At 33.4% G+C, this 25,924-nt stretch overlaps 1 protein-coding gene across 4 annotated transcripts; it reads right to left on the bottom strand.

Annotated features, from left to right (window-relative positions):
• Nucleotides 1-9,028: 9,028 nt before the first annotated feature.
• Nucleotides 9,029-25,175, bottom strand: LOC126691038 (endoribonuclease Dicer homolog 2). Of its 4 annotated transcripts, none has more exons than XM_050386123.1 (23): nucleotides 24,929-25,175; nucleotides 24,578-24,704; nucleotides 24,001-24,178; nucleotides 23,253-23,366; nucleotides 21,062-21,196; nucleotides 19,900-19,984; nucleotides 19,701-19,765; nucleotides 19,427-19,567; nucleotides 18,735-18,863; nucleotides 18,502-18,649; nucleotides 18,321-18,420; nucleotides 17,649-17,844; nucleotides 17,398-17,558; nucleotides 16,908-17,126; nucleotides 16,570-16,790; nucleotides 16,083-16,354; nucleotides 15,569-15,990; nucleotides 15,130-15,233; nucleotides 12,737-12,936; nucleotides 11,805-12,014; nucleotides 10,472-10,882; nucleotides 9,906-10,184; nucleotides 9,029-9,686 (listed from the first exon to the last, which is right to left on the bottom strand). In XM_050386123.1, exons 2-23 carry the CDS (start codon nucleotides 24,631-24,633, stop codon nucleotides 9,312-9,314), a joined length of 4,221 nt encoding a protein of 1,406 aa, XP_050242080.1. In that variant the 5' UTR covers nucleotides 24,634-24,704; nucleotides 24,929-25,175; the 3' UTR covers nucleotides 9,029-9,311. The 4 variants fall into 4 exon arrangements, with proteins under 4 accessions (XP_050242080.1, XP_050242075.1, XP_050242085.1 ...); XM_050386118.1 differs by having other exon boundaries at nucleotides 24,578-24,667; XM_050386128.1 differs by having other exon boundaries at nucleotides 24,578-24,667; nucleotides 24,806-24,945.
• Between the last annotated feature and the right edge of the window lie 749 nt (nucleotides 25,176-25,924).

Raw genomic sequence — 25,924 nt, 5'->3', positions numbered from 1 at the left:
GGTTTATGGGTTTGCTAGAGATTGGGTTAGTTACTGTGTTTATGGGTTTGTTTCTTGGATTTATTTTTTGTTTTTCTAGATTTGATGGAGATTGGGTTTGGTTGTTGGATTTGGATTTGGCGTTTGCTAGAGATTGGTTTGGTTGCTTCTTGGATTTGGACAGAACATGAATAAAATTGCCTGTTAGTATTTAATTTAATTTTTTTTTTCTTTTTTTGTTTGTGTTCTTCTGATATGGGTTTAGTTCTTGGTTGTTGGGTTTGGTCTCTGAAGAACATGAAGAACAAGTTGAAGAACATGAATATTAAGAAAAGAAAATTTTAAATTAATTAGATTTAAGGTTTTTCTTTAAATTTAATTTTTTAAAAGAAATTTCTGACGTGGCATTAAAAAATATTTTTTATTATTAATTTAGGCCACGTGGACATTAGTTTATTATTTTTTGACTTTGCCGTTTGCCACGTCAGCAATATCCGTTTCTGATGTAACGGCAGGGACTAAAATGGAACCGTTTTTCTGGAGAGGGACTAAAAGCGGTAAAAAAAAAACTTAGGGACTAAAACGGGAATCAGGTCAAAATGTAGGGACCAAAATGTATTTTTCGCCTAAATTTAAATATATGTTTTCAGTTTTTAAACAATATTACACGTATTTTCATATATTTTTTCACTCACATGTATTTCTATAAAATTAAAAACTATTATTTAAACACACGTACCAAACAGGCTCTTAATGGTTCAGATTTAGGTGGGTATCATACCTCCTTAAAAAAAGGGGTACGATAGAATGACCAAGCAATGATAGGATTAAAAGTTAATTTGTATAAAAGTGAGATGACTCTAATTGATTTGGTGGAGAACATTATAAAACTTGCTATTATTGTATTTGTGGGGTTCGAAATCTGAGATCCCAGCCCACTTTGTGTTAAGGGCCCAAAGTCCATGCCGAGGAGCCTTACTGCCGAGGACGCGTGATGAAAGCCCCTTGAAGGCCCAAGGATGTAGCCGAGGACGATCTCACGCTCAACACCTCACAAAACCCCTGAAGAAAATGACAAACTCAGTACAAGAGCAGTACAAGGGAGAAAGCTGCCAACACCGTAATGTGAAGTCCTGCACCTGACAAGCCCATACTCCAGACCATGCTATTTAACTTTTCCCAACCACCCCCAACCACTTTGACGTATGGATTGATAGGACGAGTCATTACCCCAAAAAGGAAAAACTGACACGTAGATGAAAAACGGGAAATAAACACTAGTATAAAAGGGAAAGAGAGCTGAGAGAGAGAGAGGGGAGGATGGAAGGATCCTACAAAAAAAGAAAAATGGTGAGAATGTGATGCTCCTCGGACTAAGTCCGAGGAGTCAAACCCTTCAAGCCACATCGATGTAAGGCTTAGCTATTCAGGCCAAACCTACCTTTGTAGGAGCTCCCATTAAATCAGGACCATACCGTTGTCCAGCGACCAAGGGCAAGCCTTTCAAGCCCACTCTCTACAAATTATATTGTTCGGGCCCATTACACACGAACCCAATGTCATTCTTGGGTCGTTAAAAATCGTGTCCTACAGTATTTTTTAAGGTAAAATATTTGTCAATGACCTATCTCGGTATGCCATTAAATAAAAGTCCATATAAAATGAAACCCTATCCCTTAAGAGAAATTTGAGTGTTCGCTACTAGTTGGAAGAGGCTTTATTTGTCGAAAGGATGACATATATTGTTGAAAAATACACCTTCGAGTCTACCTACATAGTATTTATCCTTACTAGTATGGCCAACATGATTAAGAGATTGCAAAGGAAGTTCTTGTGGAGTGGCTTGGATTGCGATTGGAGGATTAGGGATACGATAGCTTACTACCTTTAACCAAGTTATGTTGGGGAAGTGGTTATGGCGGTTTGGGATAGAGGTTTGGAGAGGAGTGGGGAGCTTGTGTGCAACACCGATTCAAGGCACTCATAGATGTTGTCCATGGAATAGCATTGGAATTGTTAGAATTATGTGCCCTAAAAAACAATACTATGTTTTTTATTTGATAATAAAATTTTATTTTCACATACATAATTTTTATAGGTATATTTCATCGTTTAAATGTGGCAAGTGAAGTCGCCTCTGTAAATAATAAAAAATCAAGTTAATGGTTAAGGAACCAAAGACAGGGAGTAATGATTTTTCATAGATTATTAAATTGTTATAGACTGTGGATATTAATTGAATACTAGCCTGTAACCCCATGTATATGTATGGATATACTTAAAAAATACATATTAAGATGCATAGTATAATTCCTATATATATAATTTAAATACTATTGATATATAGTCATTCTTATATTTTGTTAACTCTTTAAAAAATCTTGTAAGAATATTAGTAGGTAGAAAATTTAAATTATCCATATTGTTTTTTGGGCAAAACTTAGATACAGTACCTTAGGTACTGTTCGCTAGGTACCCCTTTTAAAATTTAGCCACCTGTCTATTCACTTAACATAGCAAACGTGCGTTAATGGTTAACATCCTTTTTTCATATTTTTTTTTCTTCTTTTTCTTTTTGGCCGTGTCCTTCAGATCTGAAAGCCAAAGTTCATGACCCAGAATTTTCCTTCTTTCTCTCCTTTTTTTTTTTGGAAAAATTATCATTAACCCTTGTAGTAATTATTTAGAATCCACACTCCAATATGGAATTAAGATCAGTATCTTTGTCAGCCACCAAAGCCAAGCACCTACCGAGCCCAACCAGCTGTTCAAATTGCAAACCAAAGTTCAAATCTTTGAGATGAAAAGCCAGCAACCCCATCGACTTTCTGACTGTTTAAGGGTTAGATCGGGAAAAAGAACTATCAAGAGAGATCAAAAAAGAGAGGAACAAAGAAAGAAATAGAGATTGGCATCCAACAAATCGTTCAATTGACAACGCGAAACACACGAGCCAGCTCTTTCCTCCTTTTGAAATCTTGATTTCTTCAAAATATAGAGGTCTGAGAGTGTGAGAAGAGGGACGTTGGTCTTCAAAATCTGGGCCATGAACTCTAGTTTTCACACGTCTAAAGGAGAAGGCCAAAAAAAAAAAAAAAAAAAAAAAGGAAAAATGTTAACTGTTAATGCACGTTTGCTCCGTTAAGTGAATAGACAGGTGGCTAAATTTTAAAAAGGGTAACTAACGAACAGTACCTAAGGTACTGCATCTAAGTTTTGCCCTTGTTTTTTTTTTTTTAAATTATTAATTCTTAAATTTTGATATTGTGAAGCACTTTTTTTTTCTTTTTTTTTTTTACATTTTTTTTTTTTGCTTGCTCATTTTCTAAGTGACAATTGCCTGCTTCATAATGTGCATTGTAACGAAATTGTTTTATTAATTTGGATTTAAAAAAAAAAATTTGAAATCAATATTTAAAATGAATAGATAAGTTAGAATAATAATATTATTATAAACATCTTTTGTGCAATTTAAACGTATTTGCTTGCTTGAATTCTAATTAATAATTGTCTACTTTTAATTTTACGTAAACTTCACAATGTTAATAAGAAATTCTGAAGAAAAAAAAATCTATAAAAAAAGCATTCAAATTTTGAATGACACTTTTTTTTTTGCCCATAAAAAATGAAGATAAACCTTGCAAAACACTTTACTGATAAATATTACGTAGTAGGAAATGTAAAGCAATGAACACAGCTGGGATTGCAATGCAATTTTCTACCATTGATACTGGACATGTGTCACATATTAGTCTAGTAGTTGGCAAAGCAAAAGAAGTAGCCATTGCAAAATTCCCCCTATGACCCCGGAAAACCAATTTGTCCTGAGAGGGGGAGAAAGGGAACTGCAGATGTTAGAGCTATGAAATAATAAAACATAACAAACAAATTTCAATTGAATATAACTTTGGTTAATTCGGTGGTTCTGAATTCTAACACATAGAACCAAGTCAAACAAAGGAATAAATTTAACTTGCATAGCATACACAACTAACAAAAAATTCAAATGGAGCAAATAATGCTTAGCCCGAAAACACATAACAAAGGTTTTCCAGACTCAAACATGCTAGTAGTATAAACTTAAAGACTTTTAGTAAGCAATCAAAAAGAAAGAAGCACCACAAATTAATCCTCCGACCCACTCATATTTTATATGGTAATGATATAACAGGTACATTCAAAACAGGATTGGCAGGGAAAGTTCAAAAGGTATATATGTCCCATTCAAACTTGGTTTCTTCATGTGGACTTGGTAGGTACAAAAGGAGGAAATCATATGGCCAATAAACATCAACATAAAGGAACTGAAAAAAGAGGGGGTGGGGGATTAATTTGTGGTGCCGGACAAATTTACCGTTAGTAATAATCAAACTGATCAGTCAACATAAATTTTCTATGCGAATTATCCAAAGCTCAAACCCTATGAATATGACCAGCAATACATGCAACATTAATCGTAGAAAAACTAATATATAAATATATAATTCAAAAAAAAAATTTCACAAAAAGAAAGGAAAACGTTTACTCACCTTTTCTTAGGAGTATGTGCTTTGTTTTGTTAATGGAGACTCTGCTTTTTTTGATCTTCATCATACCACTAAAAAACAAACGATTGCACAAATTGCAGCCCAAATTGGGGAAAAAAATAAGAATATGAAAGCAAGGGAGATAGAGAAAAACTACCTTCAATGCGTTTAAAAACTCAAAGCAAAGATTATGCATTTAAGAGATAGATGAAAGCTAAATGTGAAGATCTATGCGAGAGTGAAAGTTTGTGTTAGTTTTAACTTTTAAGTGGTGGAGGTGTAGGAATGTTTTTTTTTTTTTTTTTTTTTTTGGGGTGTGGAAAATGTGGCTGAATGTTTCTCGAAGGTTGTATGTTTATGCTTATACGAACATCAAATGGGATGGTAGGGATTTTTATAGTGTGCAAGTTAAATGTTTTTGCTTAGGTGAATGAACTTGACTATTGTGGTTTTCTAACTTTCGTGTTAGGTGTTAATGCATGCAAAAAAATTTAAAATTTTAGATAAGATATGTAAGGACCACGTTTGAATCCCTAACCCAAAGGATGAACAGACTCAGGCCCAAAAAGCCCAAAACAATAAATTTGTAGAGCGTGAATTGGAAAACTGGGCTAGAATGAGTTGGATGACAAACAAAGTGGATTCAAGTGACAAGAACAGAAAGATAAATGGATTTCAACTAAAGAAAGTCGTACTCGGAGAGGTTTGAGGAGATCAGTTCTTGTATCTTTATCTTAAGTATGATTACAAATTTATTTCCTGATTGCTACAGTGTTTCTCTTTTGATTTTTCCTCCCCCTTTCATGGAAGGTCTCTTACATTATATAGTCCCCTTTGAATGATCTTAGTCCTCCACTTATTGATCATCTAAGCCACTACTTGAGTGCTTATTCCATCAGACACATCTTTAGGCCCTCTATGAGTTGGGGTAGCCAAGACAGCACTATTCAGGGGTCCTCTCCACATTAATGTAGTCAGGAAGTTAGTTGCAGGGCATTTAATGCGGTGGCAGCAGCCTTTCCCTAGTCATTTTTGGGTTTCCATCCCTCTTGTACGTTTATAATGCATATCCCTATTAGTGGAATTTCCTGAAAGGTCACCTTGAACGATAGCATATACATTTGACCTGTGCTTGGCTTATCCAAGAAAACAATCCTCCTCGAACCACCTTCCCAACCTTTCCAATTGCACGTTACTTATGGGACTTTGAACTTAACGTCCTCATTATTGCTTATTGTCCTCGGCCCCATCAACGTCCTCGGTCAAAGCCCAAGGCCCTATATACAATCCTGAGCCCTTATCCCTACAAGATACATGACACAAAATTAACTATCCAATTTAGAATTTAAATTATATTTTCTCTCGGCTTTGATTTTATAAATAAATAAATATATATATAAAATTCATTTGGCACAAAAATTAAGAAAGGATTTTAGAGTGATTGGGATTGATGTGAAAAAAAAAAAAAAAAAAAAACATGAAGAGCCAAGAGATAGAGAAAGTCATTAAAGACTCCTACGTGATTTGAGAAAATTTGTATAAGTATGTATGGTGTGGTCTTCACTTGACACCTAAATTTAGAAAAATATATTGGGACACATGGCGCAAAATTAGAACTCTAATTTGGAATTCTAATTTGAGTTTCTTTCAGTTTTACCTATTATTATATATATAGATAGCTTACCACTAAAACCTACACTTGTTGTGCTGCTACATGATAGGATGATTTACTCCATTATTGAGGTAGTGATTTTAAGCAGACAAATGGGTATAATGTAACAAGTACATACACTGAATCAGATCCGATCAAGAACACTTTATGGAGTGATCACTGTTAATTAAAATGTTGTTTTATCACAATTTTTCTATTGTCCTCAAACATGAGAGGTTTGTGTATATTTATTTATTATGTACATAACTTTGACAATGTCAACTGGTGATGCTAATTTTAAAGGCTATATACAGACATGTTGGGTTATGTGTGTAATGAGTAAAATATGTAAATGCTCAACAATGAATCCACCGGTCTCTAAAGAAAATAGTATATTCAATTGATTTTCATATTGAAATTGGACTCAAAACAAAACCGGCCGGTGACATTTTTCAAAAATGTTTTTCATATATATAATATTGTGTATATATATATATATATATATATAAAGAGTTTTTCAAAGGTATTTTGGAGTCCAATAGAAATTATGAAATCAAGAAATTAAGGGTTACATAAGTTAGGGACATGACAGTGATATTAATCTAGTCCTAATGGCTGGTGGGAAAATAGTGTGGTGGAAGAACATAGATATAAACTTGTAAGTAATGAGACTTCATTTGTAATTCTCTAATCTTCAGGGGTCAATTGCAATGTGTTGATGGGCATTATTGCAATATGTAGGAATTCAAATATTTTCTTGATATGGTTGAGAAAATTAAGGAATAATTTTGAAAGAGTTTCAAGATAAGTCAATAACATTAAAAAAGTTATTGATTAATCCTATAGTTGAAGATTAGGATCCCTAAGGATCCCACGTCCAATCTCTCTCTTGGGTTTTAGATGTTTTAAATTAAAAAAAAACAAGATTTTAAAATATTATATCAATTGTTGGCCATCAGAATTACTGAGTGATATTGCAGTCTTCTGGAAACCCAAAAAGAAACAGAGAAAGAGATGTGAATTCCTTGGGAGGCAACACACTTGGGTTGCTAAGAAAGATATGCAATTTTGTTTTATTTTGAATTCATGATTGTGGGTACAACGATCTTTAAATGAAAATATAAATTTTGTTTTATATTGCTTCCAAAAACTATCAGGAATAAGATGGAGTTGACTTTTTACAACACAATAATTTTGATGTTGGTTATGGTAGTCAAATATGGCTTTGGCATGACCGTTGGTGTGGAGTTCAACCTTTAAGAATCATTTTTCTTGTATTGTATTCTAGTTCAACTAATAGGAATTTTTCAGTGGAATCCTTGTTGGTCAGATTTGGCGAATGGGCATGAAGGAGTTTGGATGTAAGATTCTTTCGGGACATTAATGACAAGGAGTTAGAGCTGGTGACATCATTCCTCAATCTTATAGACACTCATATCCCCAATAGAGATGGTGGTGACCAAGTTTAGATGGAGATTGAAGAAGAGTGGAGACATTAGTGTTCGTTCATTCTATTAAGTCTTAATGCTCAAATGTTGAACTTTTTGCTTAAAATAAAAGGCATTTAGGGGCTTAAGACTCTATTGAGGGTCTCTTTTTCTGCGTGGAAAGCGACATAGGAGAAGATTCTTTTTGTGTGGAAAGATCCTTACTTGTGGGAACCTTATTAAGGGGGGTTGTACGATTTTGAGTTGGTATTGTATGTGCCAACATAGTGAGGAGACAGTAGATCATCTACTGATGCACTGCACCTTTACTTGGGAGTTATGCCTTATGGAGCTTTGTTTTTAAATTATGTTTGATGTGGCTAAATGGGGGAACGGAATCAACAGACTTTTGAAAATATGGAAAATAAGAGGACTTAATTCTTAGCATCTTTCACTTGTTCTTTATACGAGAGACCTTGCACTTGCAGGTTGCAGCTTCACAACTTACCATTCCATTGTATCATTTAGAGTCTTTGCCATTGTGTACATAATTATTCATTGACTTAAAGTTTTAGACTACTTTATGTTTAAGTAATCTTTGTTTAATATATATATATATATATATATACGTGTGTATATATATTCTTAGTTTCTTTTTTTTTAAAGGCTCATCCTTAGGCCCCTTGTACCATACTTTGTACTATATTGTACCATTGTATTAAACTAGTAATCAACATTGTATTTGTACACGTACTAAGATATGAACTGACCTTTAAGTACAGCCTCCCTCCCTCTCCTCCCTATGTAGTATTCGATCCAATTTAGCAATGTATCTGTTTGGGAACAACTTATCTAACTTTTTACTGAAAATATGCTAAAGTATTTTTATACCTTGAAAATTTTTAAAAGGTGAGAAAATGCGGAAAAAAGTACAGTTTTAAAAACTTAAACATAAAAGCTAAAATGCCAAACAGATATATTACTGGTTTCAACAATTTCCATTCCACACGCCCAAATTTCCTCCATAACCAAGTTGTTGTTAGAGATATTACTTATACGATGCATGTGCATTTCAATAGTGCTTTTCTTTTTTTCTTTTTCTTTTTTAATTGCATATAGTTCATAATTACCCAAGATTACATTGCTAATTCTTCAAGCATAGAGGTGTACTCAACAGATAACAAATACACACCCCTGATGCTTAAATGAATACTTACAATTACAAACAAATATGCAAGCACAACACTTTATTTTGATCTTGAATAACAAACAATAATAGGTATAAATGACAAGGGTTCAGGTAATCAATCAAACCTAAACCTTTTTACTTCCAGAATTTGAATAAAGATTTTTATTTCCAACCCTTCTTGATTTAAAAGTAAAAACGTACAGAAAGGTAAGCAACTGGGAAAAGAAAACATTTCTACCTAGTATTCTCAAGCCACTGGCAATAATAATACCATTCATAAAAGCAACAAATTCATTTTCAAAATTACAACATTGCCTTCATTGCTACTTCCAGGCAAACTCTGTTGAATCAATTGGCAACAGTACCACAAATTCGTTGCCAGAAAATAAAGGAATTTACAACACCACTCCACATTTTTTTGTACTTCACCTATAAGTCTTTACTCTTTACAACGCCTATATAACTCTTCTTTCAAGTTTTTACAACTTCACCTATAACTCGATTCTTTCAAATTTTTTACCATTTGAAAGTGAAGAGCTTCATCTTTTACTTACTTCCAGTGCTCTTGTCATGGCAATGTGTTTCTTCAAGGAATCCAACACAACTTTGCAAGCTACTTTTTTGGCTATCCTTTTATCAGCAACTGTAGCTGTATGCTCGAACAAGATCCCATCAGCTTCAACCTCTATTGTAATGGAAACCCCGCCCTTGTTGGTGGACTTAATGGGTTTTTCCATGTTAAAATGCTCTTGTTGGCATAGTTCATTCAACTCTTTTGCAGGATGGAACACCACTGTTTCAGGTGTAATTAAGGGCTCCAAAAGAGGCCTCATACTCTGGAAGACTATCTCCTTATTGTATCCTGAATCAACAAGAATGGCTCCAGCCAAAGACTCTATTACATCACCCAGTACCTGTCACCAATTAGAAAATATTTGATGCTTTCTCAAATAAAATTACAAAAACTTGAAAATCCAAGACCTTTGTCTAGACCATGAATAAAAAAGGTTAGGATTTAAATATAAAAAAATTAGATCAAGCGAAAAGGTGGAAAATAAGCAAAGAAGAAGAAATCAAAACTCAGCACAAAGTTTAAATAGAAACAAAAGTAAGAATTTGAATTGTAAGTTAACCTTGGGAAAAGTTGTCTGTGACTCCCATCCAAAAGTTGATTCCGAAGATAATTTCTCAAAACTGTCCACAGTTACTACTATATGTCTATGGAGATCTTGGGACGCATGAAGAATGTGTTTATGCAGTCCATACTTCACTGCAGATCGTGCATAACAATCATTGTTCACAGAAGCAGATCTCATGTCAGTTAGAAGTTCAGGTGACAACTCAGGATATTTATTGTAGAAATGCAGGGTCATGAGATAATCCAACACCGCATCCCCAAGAAATTCAAGTCGCTGCACAAGCAACAAACCGTTAATAAAGTTACAAGGAATGAAAATCAAAGAACATGTAATAAACATAAGCAGTTTAATCAGACCAAAATACAAAAAAGCCAAATCACTATTAGCTTAAGCTCATGAAACAGAAAAAAGAGAGATCATGAAAGAATGTGTTAAAAAAAAAAAAATTTTAAAAAGGACCAACCATTATGCTGTTCACATATAGTGTAAACAATAGAATAAAGCTTATATGTAAGTTGACTGATGCACCATAATTCACATCTAAATTGTCATCAAATTACCTGATAACATCTTGGAATCTCAGGAAGCATGTAAGAACCATGGGTCAATGCCTCCACTAACAAGGAAGGGTCATGAAATGAGTAGTTCAACAGGGTCTCCAAACGTCTGACATTTATAAGCTTCTCAGCATGAACTTGGAAGTGCCTCTCATATGGTGTAATGTTAAAATCTACCTTTATACCCATCCAATACATAAATAATAAGGCTGCTGTTTCACCACCTGTGCTAAGAAATGCACCAATTAGGGCCTCAACGACATCAGCAACTCTTTTACTTTTCACCTTCCTATTTCCCCTAACATAGATTTTTCTGTTATTGGAAAGCAACTCCTCATTTAATGCATTGCTCCCAGATTTCTCACCAGGAATGATCCACATTTTAGGATGAAAGGGCTCAGTGCGTATAAATCCCTACAATGTGAAGAATAGAAAGTAAGTCGCATATACAATTTTTAAACAAAATTAAAATTAAAACAGCTAAGGAATACTGTAATTTTGAATGCCACAAAGGGAATTCCAATAAGACCTTAAAAGTAACTACACACCTAAAATATTTTCTAAAAACAAATCAACTAAAGGAGGAGCTTTGGCAGAATTTTTTATGTTTACATCATACCAATAAGGACAGAGTTTACCTCCAAATTGGTTTGGAGGAAAATTCCTCCAACTCACTACGTGGCAATTGAAACAACCACCATGTGTACTTTTCACCTCATGACTTTAATTAGTCATGTGACTAGTTTTAATTAATTTAATGAGCCATGTGATTTAAAACATATGGATTCTTCAGGTACCTCGAAAAACAATAATTACACAAGGAATAGAGGGACTTCCCGAGCAAAATATAAATCAGAAAGGAAATTAAAATTTCCAAAATTGATGTTTACAACAAAAATAAGAAAAGAGGAGCTAACAAGAAAAGTATACAAGACTGTATGACAAAAAAACAAGCAGAAACAGAGTGGCATGCAATTTTATGCTATCATATCTTAGAACTTCCTTCCGAATGCCGTCAGTGTAACAGAACAGATTTTATTTAAACTCAACACAAACCAATTTGTAAAAACCACAAAGGGAAAAGGAAAAGGAAACATAAAAAATAAACCTTTTAGTGAAGGTGTAGGGGATGTAAACAAATAAATATACTACCACAATTTAAACATGAAGTTAACATCCTTCTGGTATTTAATTTAATGCAGAAAGAATAAATATGAAATACCAACAATAAATCTAATACATAATTTTCTTTTTTTTGTGAACAGGAAAAATCAAATTCATTTCAAGAGAATGACAACACCAAGAATTCAAAGAATTAGTAGAAAATGAAAATTACCGGAATTTTGCGGCGACATCCAAACTTGCAAAGGGCTGCATTAGAAATTATTTTTTCTTTTTTCACACTAAGGAGACCCTCGTGTTGATTTTGATAGGTTTTAAAAAGCTGTTGACTAGCTGCATATTTGAGAAAAGAATCTCCTAGAGTTTCTAAAGATTCCAAGTGGAATTTCTCTTGGCATTTCTTTGTAGTAATTGCTTCCAAGACCTACCATGAAAAAATGGTTAGCACAAGTTAAAATAAAGATTTTAATATACAATTGACAACAGAGTTAGGGACAATAATATTGTAAACTTTGAGAGAGAAAGTAAGGCCCAGTGTAATGTTATGACAGTCATGTTATGCACACTATATAAATTTACCAATACAGAAAATTTTAGTACATAGGATATCTACAATAACACATAAGATGCTTTATCTCTGACAAACTGTGGAGAATCAATAGAAAACACAAGAAGTTTGCCTAAAATTAGATGTAAATCCGGCCGCAGACAACTTCACAACAGGTGGATAAGATATCAGTTCCAAACTTGATTTTGAACCAAACCTAATACTTTCACAAAATAAAAAGAGATCCTATATGCTTTACATGCCAAATGTATGGGGGGAAAATAAATTGACAGTCATCCTCAATTATCTCCAATGTTCTAACAGTAGCATCCTTTATTTTCAAACAATTATTCTTTTGTGCATACTTGCTATGATAACAGACACATAATATCCTACAAGCAAAACATTATCTTCAAGTATTAACTAACATTACATGTTTTATCTTCAAGGGAACCATTCGACAAGAAGTGGATGTCACTAATTATGATCTCCACTCCCCCTACCCGGAGCCAAAACATTCTTATTAAAAAAGGATGAACTGCCCTTCAGGACCTAACCTGTCAACCACTAGATGAACACTTATAAGAAAGATAATGTACCTTCATGGTTGGAATAAGATCATTTTGCATGCAATGATGATCCAGGGGCATCTTTTTTAGGTTGACAGCTATAAGCAGAGACTCGAGTCGATGCATGATTGACGGAACAAATGAGAAGGAATAAAATGTGGTGATCGATATTGGCGACATGATTATAGAACAAAGTTCTGGAGGCAATTCCACAAATGTATTACTTGACTCTGTGAAAAGATAAAACACGTAATTAGTTAATACAAATAATAACTAAATTTGAAGGACACACTAAAATCCTGATAAAGAAACATCACAGATCCAATCATGTCAACAAGCCTCTAGGAAGCACGGATACTCCAATTTTGTTCACATACCCATATCCTATATGTATCTGTATAGGATACCTTTGGGATACTCTGCATGTGTATCCCGGCTTTTTTTCCAAGTACTGATATGTCTGGGATACACCCATGATATGGTCATAACCCAAACTTGTGAAGATATTTATTTAAATTTTATATATATTGGTTTAAATGTTATACGCTTATCTAGTTATCTTTTATTTACTCTTTTGGATCTAGGTTTGTATTCTAAACACTATCTAAGGGTTATGGATTCACTTTATTATCCATTATTGGTCTTAAATTGATATATGCTTAACAATATAAGAAAAATAAATATGTACATATATATATATATATATATATAAGTAAATGAAAATATATTTAATAATTAATTAATAGACGTATCATTGCCATATCATATCCTAGTTTTTCAAGAATTTCCGTATCACCATATTCCTTATGGTACCGTACCCATACCGGTGCATCTTAGAAAAGCCTATTCAATGAAATTTGTTCTATGTCATCCTATGCATTCTCACATGCTCCATCCTCTTCAAAATATGATAATTCCACTTAAATCTGGGAAGAAAAACAAGGGTTACACCTTCCACAGCACAAAAGGCTAGCTGACATAATCCATTTTGTTCTAATCAAATGAAAAGAGATAGGGTCCGTTTAGGTATAGCTTATTTTGCTGAAAACTAAAAACAATAAAAAAGTTATTGTTTATTTGCCTAATTGCACCGTTCATGGGACATGAACAGTGCAACAGGCGCTGGTTAAAAAAAAAAAAGCTGAAAATGCAAAACAATGAACGAGTTTCAACTATCCAAACCGCACCATAGTGTAAACACAACAAACACAAAACCTATGGGATTGTGTCAAGGCATTTTTAAAAATAATAAAAATCAAAGAAATAAATATATCAGAAGTATACCCTTTCTAGGAGAAATAATATGACCAAAAAAAAAAAAAAAAAAGTAGGATCAACAAGACACTATGCTTGAAAATTAGATTAAAAAGAATAGGAATCTATATAATAGAAAATAAAAGATACTATAATGGAGTCATTATTCCTATTCATACGATTGGTTGTAAAATTGGAATAAAACCCTAGAAATGTACTTCATAAATTGTATTTCTGAAATATTGTAACTATGAAATTATATTTTCACTAAGAGTAAACTATCCTATAAATTGAATAATTTTAAAATTAACATTAATGTCTAATCAAATCAATACTCGTATCAAAAAATAAAAATTAAAAATTAAAAAAGAAAGTACTTCGCATCCTGGTTGCATAACCACAATTGCTAGATTTTGAATTATAATGGGAAAGGTTGATGTATTTAGGTATCAAAGAGAGGGAGAGATTGATTTTTTGAGGAATTTTTACTGAGAGAGAGAGAGAGAGAGAGAGAGAGAGAGACTATTTTTTAAAGATTTTTTATTTTTATAATTATTATGTGCATATAGAGAGTTTGTATTTTTTTATTTTTTATTTTTCCTTTTTGTAGATATATAAATTTTTAAAGAGGAATAGTAATTTCTCAGTTTTGGGAAATAGCTAATTCCTAAGCAATAACTATTTCTCGGTTTAGGGAAATAGCTATTCCTAAGGAATAACTATGCGTCATAATGAAATGGCAACCATACGACCAAATAGTTATTCCACATGAACATACATTCCATTGCAGGATTTTTCCTACATGCTAAACATGCCCTACCTACTACTTGCTTAAATTGAAACTTAGCCAAAAATAATAATAATAATATGATAAATACGAAGTGAATGAGTGTGACTAACTAGTTTAGAGTACACTTTTGAGAGAGTAGAGACACAAAGAACTGGAACATGACCAAATGATCGTAAACATGCTTTGCTTGGGTTGGGAAAAAAAGGATGATAATGTAACATATAAGAAGTAAATTTCTTGTTTTGCTGTGTTGTTTGTTTTTTTCCTCTTGTTCATCATCATGAACATCTTGTACTTTTCTTTTCTTTTCTTTTTTCTCGTTATTAATAAATTTCTGATTACCTATCAAAAAAAAAAAAAGAAGTAAAGAACTTCAAACCTTTCTCTTTCTGTTTTTTGCATCTCTGAAGGTAATTTTGTGGCTGAAAAATGTGTCGCCCATAAAGCAATGATTCGTAATCAAAACACAACTTGATGCCATGTCTGTATTTGGAAAATTTCAGATTAATAACAACTTATATTGTAAAAGTAAAGCATATTCCATCTGGATATATGTAAAAAAACAACATATTTTTCATTCAAAGAACTCCCTCTTCCCAATTTTGTTTGCCCTGTTTAAAAAAAATCCAACTTTTTAATGAAACATTTACTCTATCAAAAAAAAAAAAAATGTAAAAACTTTTAGAAGTGCCCATATAAACTATCAAGAATTCAAAGATGGATAACTGTTAACAGGAAAGTGAGTAAATTGATGCCCATTGACAACCAAAAAAGAAATTCTAGACGAACAAAATGGGACTGAAAAAGTAATAACATACCGCTCTTCATAGTACTTTTTGTAAGTAACAATTCTGCCATCCCTAAGTTTTAGAGATGCATTTCCATTCAATCCCAGAATTCCAGTTATGCAATACACATGACCATTGTGAGGCGTATAAACCAAAGAATTACGAAGCATGCAAGTGCATACAGGACCATCTTTGGTTTGTATTCTACGAGCATAACCCTTGGAACCACATTGCACATGACATTCACAAGCTTTTCCACATGAAAACTCTGTAGAAAGAACACATTCCCAATCAATAGGTCTGTGATGTTTGCCAGTGGCTGGGAGCAAAAGATAGTCAATCTCATGATTATCATCAAGACAATATCCATCCAAAACCTCCTTTAACTTGTTCAAATTACGATCTATAAGAACTCTTAAAACAGTTATCTGAAACCTTCTACACAAAAGGACCTGCAAACAAAATTTTACAAAAAGAGACAAATTTCTCATAAATTTATTCTATATGCCAGTTAAATAAAGCAAAGTAGAGAGAGAGAGATCACCTGATCTGGTGTAAGATGAATCAAACCTACATATTTAAAATTCACTGTCAAACTACCCTTGTCAACATCCAAGTCAAAATGAAAGCTTCCAATATCAGGTTCTAATTCACTTCTCACAACAAGAACAATATCATGAACTGGAATATCATAACTAAAGTTCTCCTTCAACTCAATTAAGTAGCAATAATACATTATATTAGAATTCTTTGTACAACGATCAACCAGTTCAGGTGGGAAGTAACAGGGTTGCTCATCATTATAAGGTTCTTTCCCTGCACATCAACAGTTACAGACAATAGCATAAGTACCAATAATAAAAGTTCAAAAATGAAAGGCTTTGTTTTTGGGGGGGGGGGGGGGGGGGTTGTTGGTGGTGGGGGAAGGCAAGGAGCGCAGACTTCTCCCAATGTTATGTAAGAAATTGCAAGTATAATATTATAGACAGTCAATGCATGAAGAAATAAATGCAACAACATGATAATATTACCACTCTCTTGTGCATCGGCTTCTTCCACAACAATATCTGGAACAAGATTGTCCGTCAATGCACCAATCTCATGAAGTTGCTTGCATGCTTCAAGACAGGCAATCTGCTTTAAAAATTTTGGGTCAACATCCCGTTGTACAACAACTTCAGGTAATGGACAGCTCATGGGAAGATGTAGAGTATGAGTCATCTTATCCCACCTTGGAGCAGGTTTAAAATAGCTAGAGGAAATAAAAGAAGGCATCAAGTCAAATACAAAGAAAATATGAAGTTAAGAAGTTAGTGAACAACATACATGGCAGCTTAGAAAATAAAGATTACTAGAAGTATTAACTAACCAATCCGAAGGGAGCCGTGAGCAATAGAAGTATATTAATTCAACACTAGAGGTAAGAGTAACAATTGCTCCAGTGCTTTGAACACGATAAAATTCCTCATCATTTGAATCACATTTAAGAGGTGAGCAAGGAAGCGAAGAATGAAGTAAGGACTCCTTTCTCATAATATCTCCACTAGCAAGATATTTCTTCAGTCGAGATTCAGTAGCACCATCCCCACTGTAAAATTTTAAATTATCAAAAGAGGGTACCAAATACCAATAGCACACCATATATGTTCAGAATAAGCCAGATCAACAACTAACTCATAGCAAGAAACAGTAAATCTGAAGGTAGAAGGAAGAGAGAAAAATTAAAGAGAGAAAAAATACTGGCACTTCTTTAAGAGCAGTGATTGAGACTTAAGTCAGAAACAAATTACAGGTAGAAATTTTCAGATAAGTTTTTAAAAACCATGCATCTGAATGAACCAGGTCTGAAAGGATGTTACCTCTTCAACATTAACAAATAATCTGAATTTTGCATTCTAGCTCGGCCTCGAGACTGTATGAAACTACAAACAGTGGAACAAGGATCAAATCTAATAACCAAGTTGCAGCTTTGAACATCTAAACCCTCTTCAAGAATTGATGTTGCAACAATGACGTTAACCTATAAACACATTTTACACCCACAATCAAACAAGGAAATTAGTGACAAACACATTTCTGGAAACTACATAGAGGAGGAAAAAACACATACCACGCCTTTACGAAATTCTTCCACAATTTCGTTTTGTATTTTCCTTGTTTGGGATTGCAACCTGGAGTTATTCCCTGCAATGTATTTAGACTTCCAGCTGCCATATTTCGGAAGCAACTCGTTCAATAGATAATGTAAGACAACGGCTGCAATGACCCTTTCCACAAAAACTATACACCGAATATCCTTTAAATCCCTGTATTTACATAATGCATGGTAAACTCATCAGCGTGCAATGCTGTACAATTGGAACAAAGAAAATTGTCGGAATAAATACTTCTATTATCTTAAACAAGGCAAAAGAAAAAAAAAAAAAAAAAAAAAAAAAACGCTCAACATTCTGGTTGAACCATGCCTTCTCTAGAAATGAGACTGAAGGATTTTTTTTTTTTTTAAAAAAAAAAAAATTCCTTATAGAATCATGACATAAAGCTCAACTTTGTCAAAATTTATTAATTTTGCATCACACTTAGAAAATAGGCCATTCATGCCTCCTTAGAATTGTTATTGTGTTAGAGCAATCAGTGTTTCCTATGAATGCAGGAAAAATGCTCTCCAGCTTTCAGGTATTCAAGACTCCAATTGGAAATCCTAGAGTCTTGAGACGTTATTGTAAGATATAAAATCACAAACATCTTTCACAATGATAAGGATGATGCACATCATGCCAACCTGTATTCAAGAAGAGATTCAATGAGACAGATAACTTTTGAAGTTAGAAGCCCTGCATCCATACTGGCGTTAATGTTATCACCAATAGACCACCCTGGACCTGAAGTAATGAGAAAGAAAGAGGGAATGTAAGCAACAAATAACAATAGAAAACAGCAATTCTTTTTTAGAAAGGAAATACCTGAAGGAACACAAGCTGCAAATGCCTTGAAGGCATCCGAACTGAAATTTTTGACAATTTTTTCACTAAGAACATCCAATTTCCCCCATGAAATTGAGCCAGTTTCATTGCATAAGTCAAATTCATTGCATAAAAAAGACTCCGCAGCCTGTTACACAAGTGCAAAATCAGTGATGTCTGCTTTGCCATTGCCATTGACAAATAGAAAAGCGAAAAACAGACAGTATAAATACCTTTAAAGCCAACCAAATACCTAGTTCATCCCAACAGAATAATAAAGCTAACCAAATCTTCGTTATCTTTTTGCTTGCAGAATCTATGGTAGACTCTTTGAGATCAGAGTTTTCCAGTGAGCGTTCATGCTGAAAGAAGTATAAATACTATTAAAACTTTCAAAGAAGCAAATAAGTGCTTTTCAAGTCAAAACTTATCAAATTTTAAATAATAATAATAATAATTATTATTTGTATAATAACTACATTACTAACTAACTACATGAAGAGTATGTATAACTGGCTTTATCTTTAAAGAATGAAAGTTTAAATTTCCTATAAAAAAGAAAAAGAAAAAAAAGAATGAAAGTTTAAATTTACTTATGAAATGCAGAGGTTTCAAGAACTTTTTTTTGATACAAATAATAATTTTATTTCAAAGAGCAAAGCTTGATGTCATCATGTAGACCATTCTTTGTGTCAAAAATCCGCTTCCTAGTTGTTATAGTTCTTGAAATTTAATTTCTTCTTTATGTATTCTTTTAGCAAAGCTTAAGCACACATCAAGTACTCCCCCAACTTACAATGAATTACAGAGCACCATTGCATTTTAAATATAAACTAAAGAATAAGATGTGATCCATTTTAAAAGAATTTTTCCTGAAGAATATATTACAGTTTCAAAACTGCAATTTTACATAAAATATACTCACCTTTTCTTTTAAAGCCTGCAACTTATTACCTAACTGAGCATATAGAGTGGATTGAACTTTCCAGTCTCTGTAAAATTTAAACTTCGGAGTTGAAAATGGTATAAACTGAGCAAGCACAGATTCACTAGCACACGTATAAACCTTCAACCAACAGGGAGGGAGGAAAAAGCAGTCAATCAGTTTACCCACAAAAATTAATATGACAGTTTGGTAGACAAACACACACAAAAAGAGTAAGAGACGACAAACTTATATACAAAAGAGCATAAGCAACCTTTGAATTCATCATGGTCTCAAGTTCGTTAATCTTTTCCCAGAAAGAGAATTCAGAGTCTCCACCTAAACCCAAAAAAGGGAGAAAATTATTAAAAAGCAATGATTGATTTTCACCAACAAAAAAATTATTAGAAGCGATTAAAAACCACTAAAAATTAATTGTAGTAATATTAAATTTTTTCAAAGGTTTTGCATACTTTTTGACTTTATGGGGGAAGCAGTCATCCCAAGTATTCTAGGAATATCAGATTTAGCAGAATCTAACTGGCGGTGATAGAACTCCTGCAAATGAAATCAAAGTATTTCATATATAACAAAAGAATGTGTTTCATGGGTGACAAGCAATAACAAAGAAACAAAAACTTGCATTATAAAATCATAAGTGACAAATTGACTGAATCTGAAAGCAATGCAAATTCAAAACCTCCAACAATTGCATGCATCATGCATAAAAAAACCACTAAATATCATGCATTTCCATCGCAACACAAACTCCAGAAAACTTGTGACCTCCATAACTAATTTTTACACATGAACTTGCCTCTTCTCCAATATCTGTAAGATTGCAAAGAAGCTATTGGAAGGGATAACAAAATCTGAATGCAGCAACAACCAATCCATACACAAACATTCTATAAGACAATACAATATAAAACATCTTTGCCAATGCCTGTAAAATCATGAGACTGAACATTTCGCCTTTTTGGCATTAACCACCAAGAGTATTTTATCACTTTACTAGATCCATGAAAGATATACCAACAGCATAAAGACTTTTTCTTATCCATTGTATATGAAGAAACCCAGTGATCTAGATAAACTATTGTCACCAAACTTTACCCCACCCTGAATTACCAATCATGCCAAGGTCAATCAAAAGACTGAAGCATATCCAACCTCCAATAAGCATTCAATATGATTGCACATGTTTATATCCAAATCCTTCCAACAGACAAATCAGTTAAGAATACAAATACATGTAAGATCAACAGACACAAATCAAAATAAAAAGGCTTATATATGCACAAAACAAGCTAATAAAGTCCTGACATAGTTTTCTCTCCTGATCAGCCTTAAGCCATGTAGAAATGGAGTATTCATCTTCTGGTATATCTTAAGTAATGCATAAGATCGAGAAATCATCTCATCCAACATAAGATAAATTAGCGCTAGAAACTACTAAGAAGTTGGAATGCTGTCACAAACATGAGAAAATTTTTATCCCCCAAAATTAAGAAGTCAACCATATTCTGTTACGGAATTTTTCAGTGAATAAATACTTAAGCACAATGATAAAAGCTAAGATGCTAAAAAAGTAATGGCAATACAAAAAAAAAATCAGAGTTATAAATAACTTACCGTCAAAATGCAAGCATATGGGTGTTTGCCTCTTGCATGGTGGCATTCATCAAATATTAAAACTTTTATCATGGTTAGGTTGAAAAAGCTATGCCTCAAACCATGAAGCAAAATTGCAGGTGTCATCACGAGCACCTAATGCACAAAAAAAAAAAAAAAAAAATTACTTCATTAATTAGTTTAAATTAATTTTTTTGTTTTGATAAGTAATAAAAATTTATTGATATCAAAAGAGAGACACCCTAAGTACACAGGGAGTATACAGGGGTGTACATATCAAATACAAAAATTACATAAATCAAGTAAATCCAAAATTGAAGAAAAGGGTTGGTTTCTCCACACTGAGAACCAGTCCAATAAGGTTCTAAAAAATAATAGCTTGAGATCAGGCATAGAATGCTCACTGTCTTCAAAACACCTACTATTTCTTTCGTCCCAAATACACCACATCAAACAATGAGGAACAACAATCCATATATATCCATTATGATGGCGACCAAATCGACCTTGCTAGCAAGCAAAAAGCTCAACAACAGACATTGGCATAACCCAAGAAACTCCAAATAAACCAAAAACCATATCCCACAGCTCCATAGCAATCGGACAATGAAGGAATAGATGGTCAACAGTTTCACTATTACACTTGCACATGTAACACCAATTCAAAATGCATACCTTTCTTTTCCTTAAATTGTCAACTGTGAGACATTTCCCCTTAGCAATAGTCCATACAAAGAAAGCCACTCTAGAAGGAATCTTTTGCTTCCAAATGCTCTTTCAAGGGAAAAATTGTTCACTATGGCCAACTAGAAGATGGTAATACGCACTAACCATAAACCCCTTACTCTTATCAGGTAACCAACATCTCTTATCCTCCCCAATCCCCCTTACAGGAGTGCCATAAATGGTATCCATGAAGCTCCAAAAAGCTTCCAAATCCCAATTATGCACGTCCCTACAAAAATGTATATCCCAATGAAAGACTCCATTGGTGTACCTCATTAGATCAACCACACTTGCCTCTTTGTTTCAACAAATCCTATATAATTCAGGATAGCAATCTGCAAAAGAAGATGTTCCATACCATCGATCTAGCCAGAATTACACTTTTGATCCATCTCCAATTTCATATGAGATAAACAAAGATAAAGAGGGCCACCTCCGTCTGATATTTTTCCACAAACTAACTCCATATGGACCAGAGAATGAGCTAGAACACCAACCACCCCATTCACAACCATACTTCACCTCTATCACTTGTCGCCAAAGAGCATCCCTTTCTTGCCCAAATCTCCATAACCACTTCCCTAATAAAGCCACATTAAAAATTCTCTGCTTCTTAATCCCCAAACCACCTGAAGAAAGTGGAGCACAAACAATAGCCCAATTAACAAGATGAAATTTGGACTCATCCCCTACACCACCCCATAGAAAGTTCCGTTGAAGTCTTGCAATTCAGTTAGCCACTGAAGCAGGAATAGGAAATAAAGAAAGAAAATAAGTAGGTAGATTTGAAAGAGTGCTTTTAATTAAAGTGACTCTACCTCCCTTGGATAAATATAATTTTTTCCAACCTGCTAATTTCCTTTCCACCTTCTCCAGAATTGGATTCCAGATTGTCTTGTCCTTGAATTTTGCCCCCAAAGGAAGACCCAAATATTTCATTGGAAGAGACCCTTGCTTACAGCCTAGGATAGCTGCCAAAAGCTCAATGTTATGAACTGCCCCCACAAGCACCAGTTCAGACTTACCCAGGTTTATCTTTAGACCCGACACAGCCTCAAACCAAATGAGCACCATCTGGGATTAAACTCATGATCACACCCTTCAACCCTTGTTTATGGGAAGAGGAGATGCCATTTGATCCAAAGACCATTGGCATTGAGTATGATACATGTTGCTAAAATAAGGAGATTACATTGTAATTTGACCCCAAACTCTACAAAGTTAGAACACCTTCATGCACAAAATAAAAACATATCTCCACATAGAAGGTGGTAAGCAGGAAACTCATTGTGAAAACAGCATATAAAGATGGTTATTTATTATTGAAATTTGTTAGCACCCACACAGAATGTCATATAGCATAGTTCTCATGCAAAACTCCTAAAAAAGCATTAGATCAATCCCAAAAATATGATTTATTTTTCTTCTAATTAAAGTATATATAGAGAGGAAAAAAAAATTGCACCTCGTTTTTTTCTGTTTCTTGCTTCCAAGTGGCAGCTTCCCAGTAGTCAACTCCCATATCTCCCCAATACATGCCCACTTTCAAGTCAGTATTCATTTCCACCGCTTTAGCTTGCTAATAATAAAGAGATGGAGAAGGTTTTAAAAAGATTCAATATATTTTTTTCTTCAACAGATGCTGTCTCACAATTCCAGAATTTCAAGTCCATGTTATAATGTGAATGAGAATGATAAACTTCTTTATTTCAGTGTCAGTATCCATATCTAACTTCACTGCTAAAAAATGAATAGGAAACAAAAGTTTACTTTTCAATTTAAACCTAAATCCCAAATTTAAAAATTCAAACTTCCATATCAATGCCATAGATATGCATGGTACGCATCAAGTTCAAAAATTCAAAAGTTTCAAGAACCAAAACAAACAACTGCAATTTTTTGTTTTCAATGCTACCCAACATTAGAAATGAAACAAGAATGGTACAGGCAGTGCATAATATTTTGTCTTTTTTTGTTAAATTGCAAGTGCATCTTTTATCTGTTAACACCAATCTCTAACAACTTTAAAAGAGAAATGTGATTCATTCCATTAAAACCCAATACTTTCAAGGCATTTATTGATCCCTACATGTGATGAATCCCATTTAAATAAAAAACCTAATGCCTTAAATGCATAAACAATTACATATGCCTATTACATACATGTGATTATGTATACAATGAGAAAGAGAGGAAGTTAACAGTTGGCATACTTGAGGGACCAACACAACTTGGGGAACTAAGAAGACTGCAATGAAAGGCGAAGGCTTGCGGAGAAGATAGGCAAAGCTGCGCAGAAGCATAATGGCAATCAGAGTCTTGCCAGAGCCAGTCTCCAAGAACACTATAGTGTTCTTCTTGATTGCCATCTCTAGAGCTTCAAGTTGATAACTGCAACACAACACAACCAATATAAATAAACCAAGAAAACATAAACAACTTCAAAAGAACTCTTACTAGTCCCTTATCTAGGAGATGAAGCAAACTAAAAATAAAAAACATAAATAAATAAAACCCTTTTTTTATTATTTCTTTTCCTTCATTTTCCCATCAACCAAACAAGGATAAAGACACTGAAAACCCACCAAACAGTTATACTGCAACAACTGCCCAATTTAAGAGACATTTTTGTAAATAATTAAAAAAAAAATAATAAGGAAAGCAATTTCAAGAAATACTGATGACCCACCAACTGGGTGATGGGAAGATAGTGGAAAATGAAAGCTTGATGAAAAAAGTTTTTTTTTTTCATCAGCGAAACAATAAGGAAAAAAAAAATTGAAGAACCACCTTCTAGCAAATGAGAGAGGTTCAGCAGAAAGTTCCCGGGATCTGTCTACTTCCATAATTGCAGAGGTTCAATGGCTTTTCAGCTTCACTCTGTACACCATTATTAATCAAAACAAAACCAGTGAATCTGAATGAACCCAACAAAAAAAAAAAAAAATCAAACCCAATTCTATATACTCTCAGAGAGACTAAAAATAGAAAAAAGATTCCGTGTCAATGAAACTTTACAATATAAACCAAAGTTGAGAACTTGAAAAGTCAGTGAGTGATGAGTGTGATCGCAGGTAAAGAGAGAAAAGGAGTTACAGAGAGGTTTGAGAGAGTGAAGCAAATACAAAAGGCAATATATACCTGATGGGTGATGAAGATGATGATGGAATAGTGACGACTGAAAGGCTGGAACTTTTGAGCTCCTTGCTAAGGAAGAAACTTCCAGCCTAAGTCTTGAAAAAAATACCACAAGAATATATGATGGGATGGGTACTGAACGACACAGACCCAACAGTTTCTCTTTTTAGTTATTCAGACCCCACACAGACATAGTCTCTCTCTGCGCTCCTGTGATGGGAAATAGAGAGTTACTAGGAAAGTGATGTCAAGGGAAAGGTGGTCTGTGTGTTTGTGAAGATACGTGAGTCTAAGGGTTATTTATTACTTAAAATTAAAAACGGACAACATTATAATAAAATAATTTTTAAATATATATATAATTTTTTAAAAAAAATTACTAAAATTTATATTTATAGGTTTTGTAAACAGTGCACGGAACTCACATAAAAAAGCCAAACGCCAGCTGTGGAAAAACGCAAACGCTATCCAAATCAACGTTAAGGGTGTGTTTGGATACTGCTTATTTTGCTGAAACTAAAAATTATTACTGAAAGTACTGTAGATAAATGTAAAAGTTAGTTGAAATAGTGCAGTAGGATTCATGAATAGTGCTAAAAAGTACCGTGAAACTTATAAATAATAACAAAAATAAGCTGAATTGTGAAATAATTTTAATTTTTCATTTCAATCCAAAGACAAACTAAAATTAAAAGTCAACTATGAGCATATTTATTTAGAATATCATTTATTTTTGGATTACTACTACTTCTGTTGGTTTCTTCGTCAAATATTTAAATCTTTTTTCTTTCTTTCTAACTTTTTGTTCAAAAATTTATATCCAAATTTTTCTGAGTTTTCATTAAAATTTTTATTTAATTTCTTATTAATATTTACAATTTTATAATGCAAATTAATATTTACAACAATAATTTAACAAACAAAATATATCAAATTTTGATATTAAAAAAATGAAAAATACTAGTACTAAGGGTATATTAGAAATTTAAATGGAAAATT

Source organism: Quercus robur, chromosome 1, assembly GCF_932294415.1.
Source record: "Quercus robur chromosome 1, dhQueRobu3.1, whole genome shotgun sequence".
Taxonomy (NCBI): Eukaryota; Viridiplantae; Streptophyta; class Magnoliopsida; order Fagales; family Fagaceae; genus Quercus; species Quercus robur.
Note: the sequence above shows the minus strand (reverse complement) of the source record. Positions and strands in the feature narration are given on the sequence as shown.

Bases quoted from the DNA above. Each gene is read 5' to 3' on its own strand.
- LOC126691038 (XM_050386123.1), bottom strand. From the start codon at position 24,633: ATGGAAGTAGACAGATCCCGGGAACTTTCTGCTGAACCTCTCTCATTT. The intron at 21,197-23,252 runs GTGCAATTTTTT...TTTGTGCATTAG, and splicing joins AAGAAACAGAAAAAAACGAG to GTGCTCGTGATGACACCTGC. The intron at 18,864-19,426 runs GTGAGTATATTT...TACTTCTTTCAG, and splicing joins TGCAGGCTTTAAAAGAAAAG to CATGAACGCTCACTGGAAAA.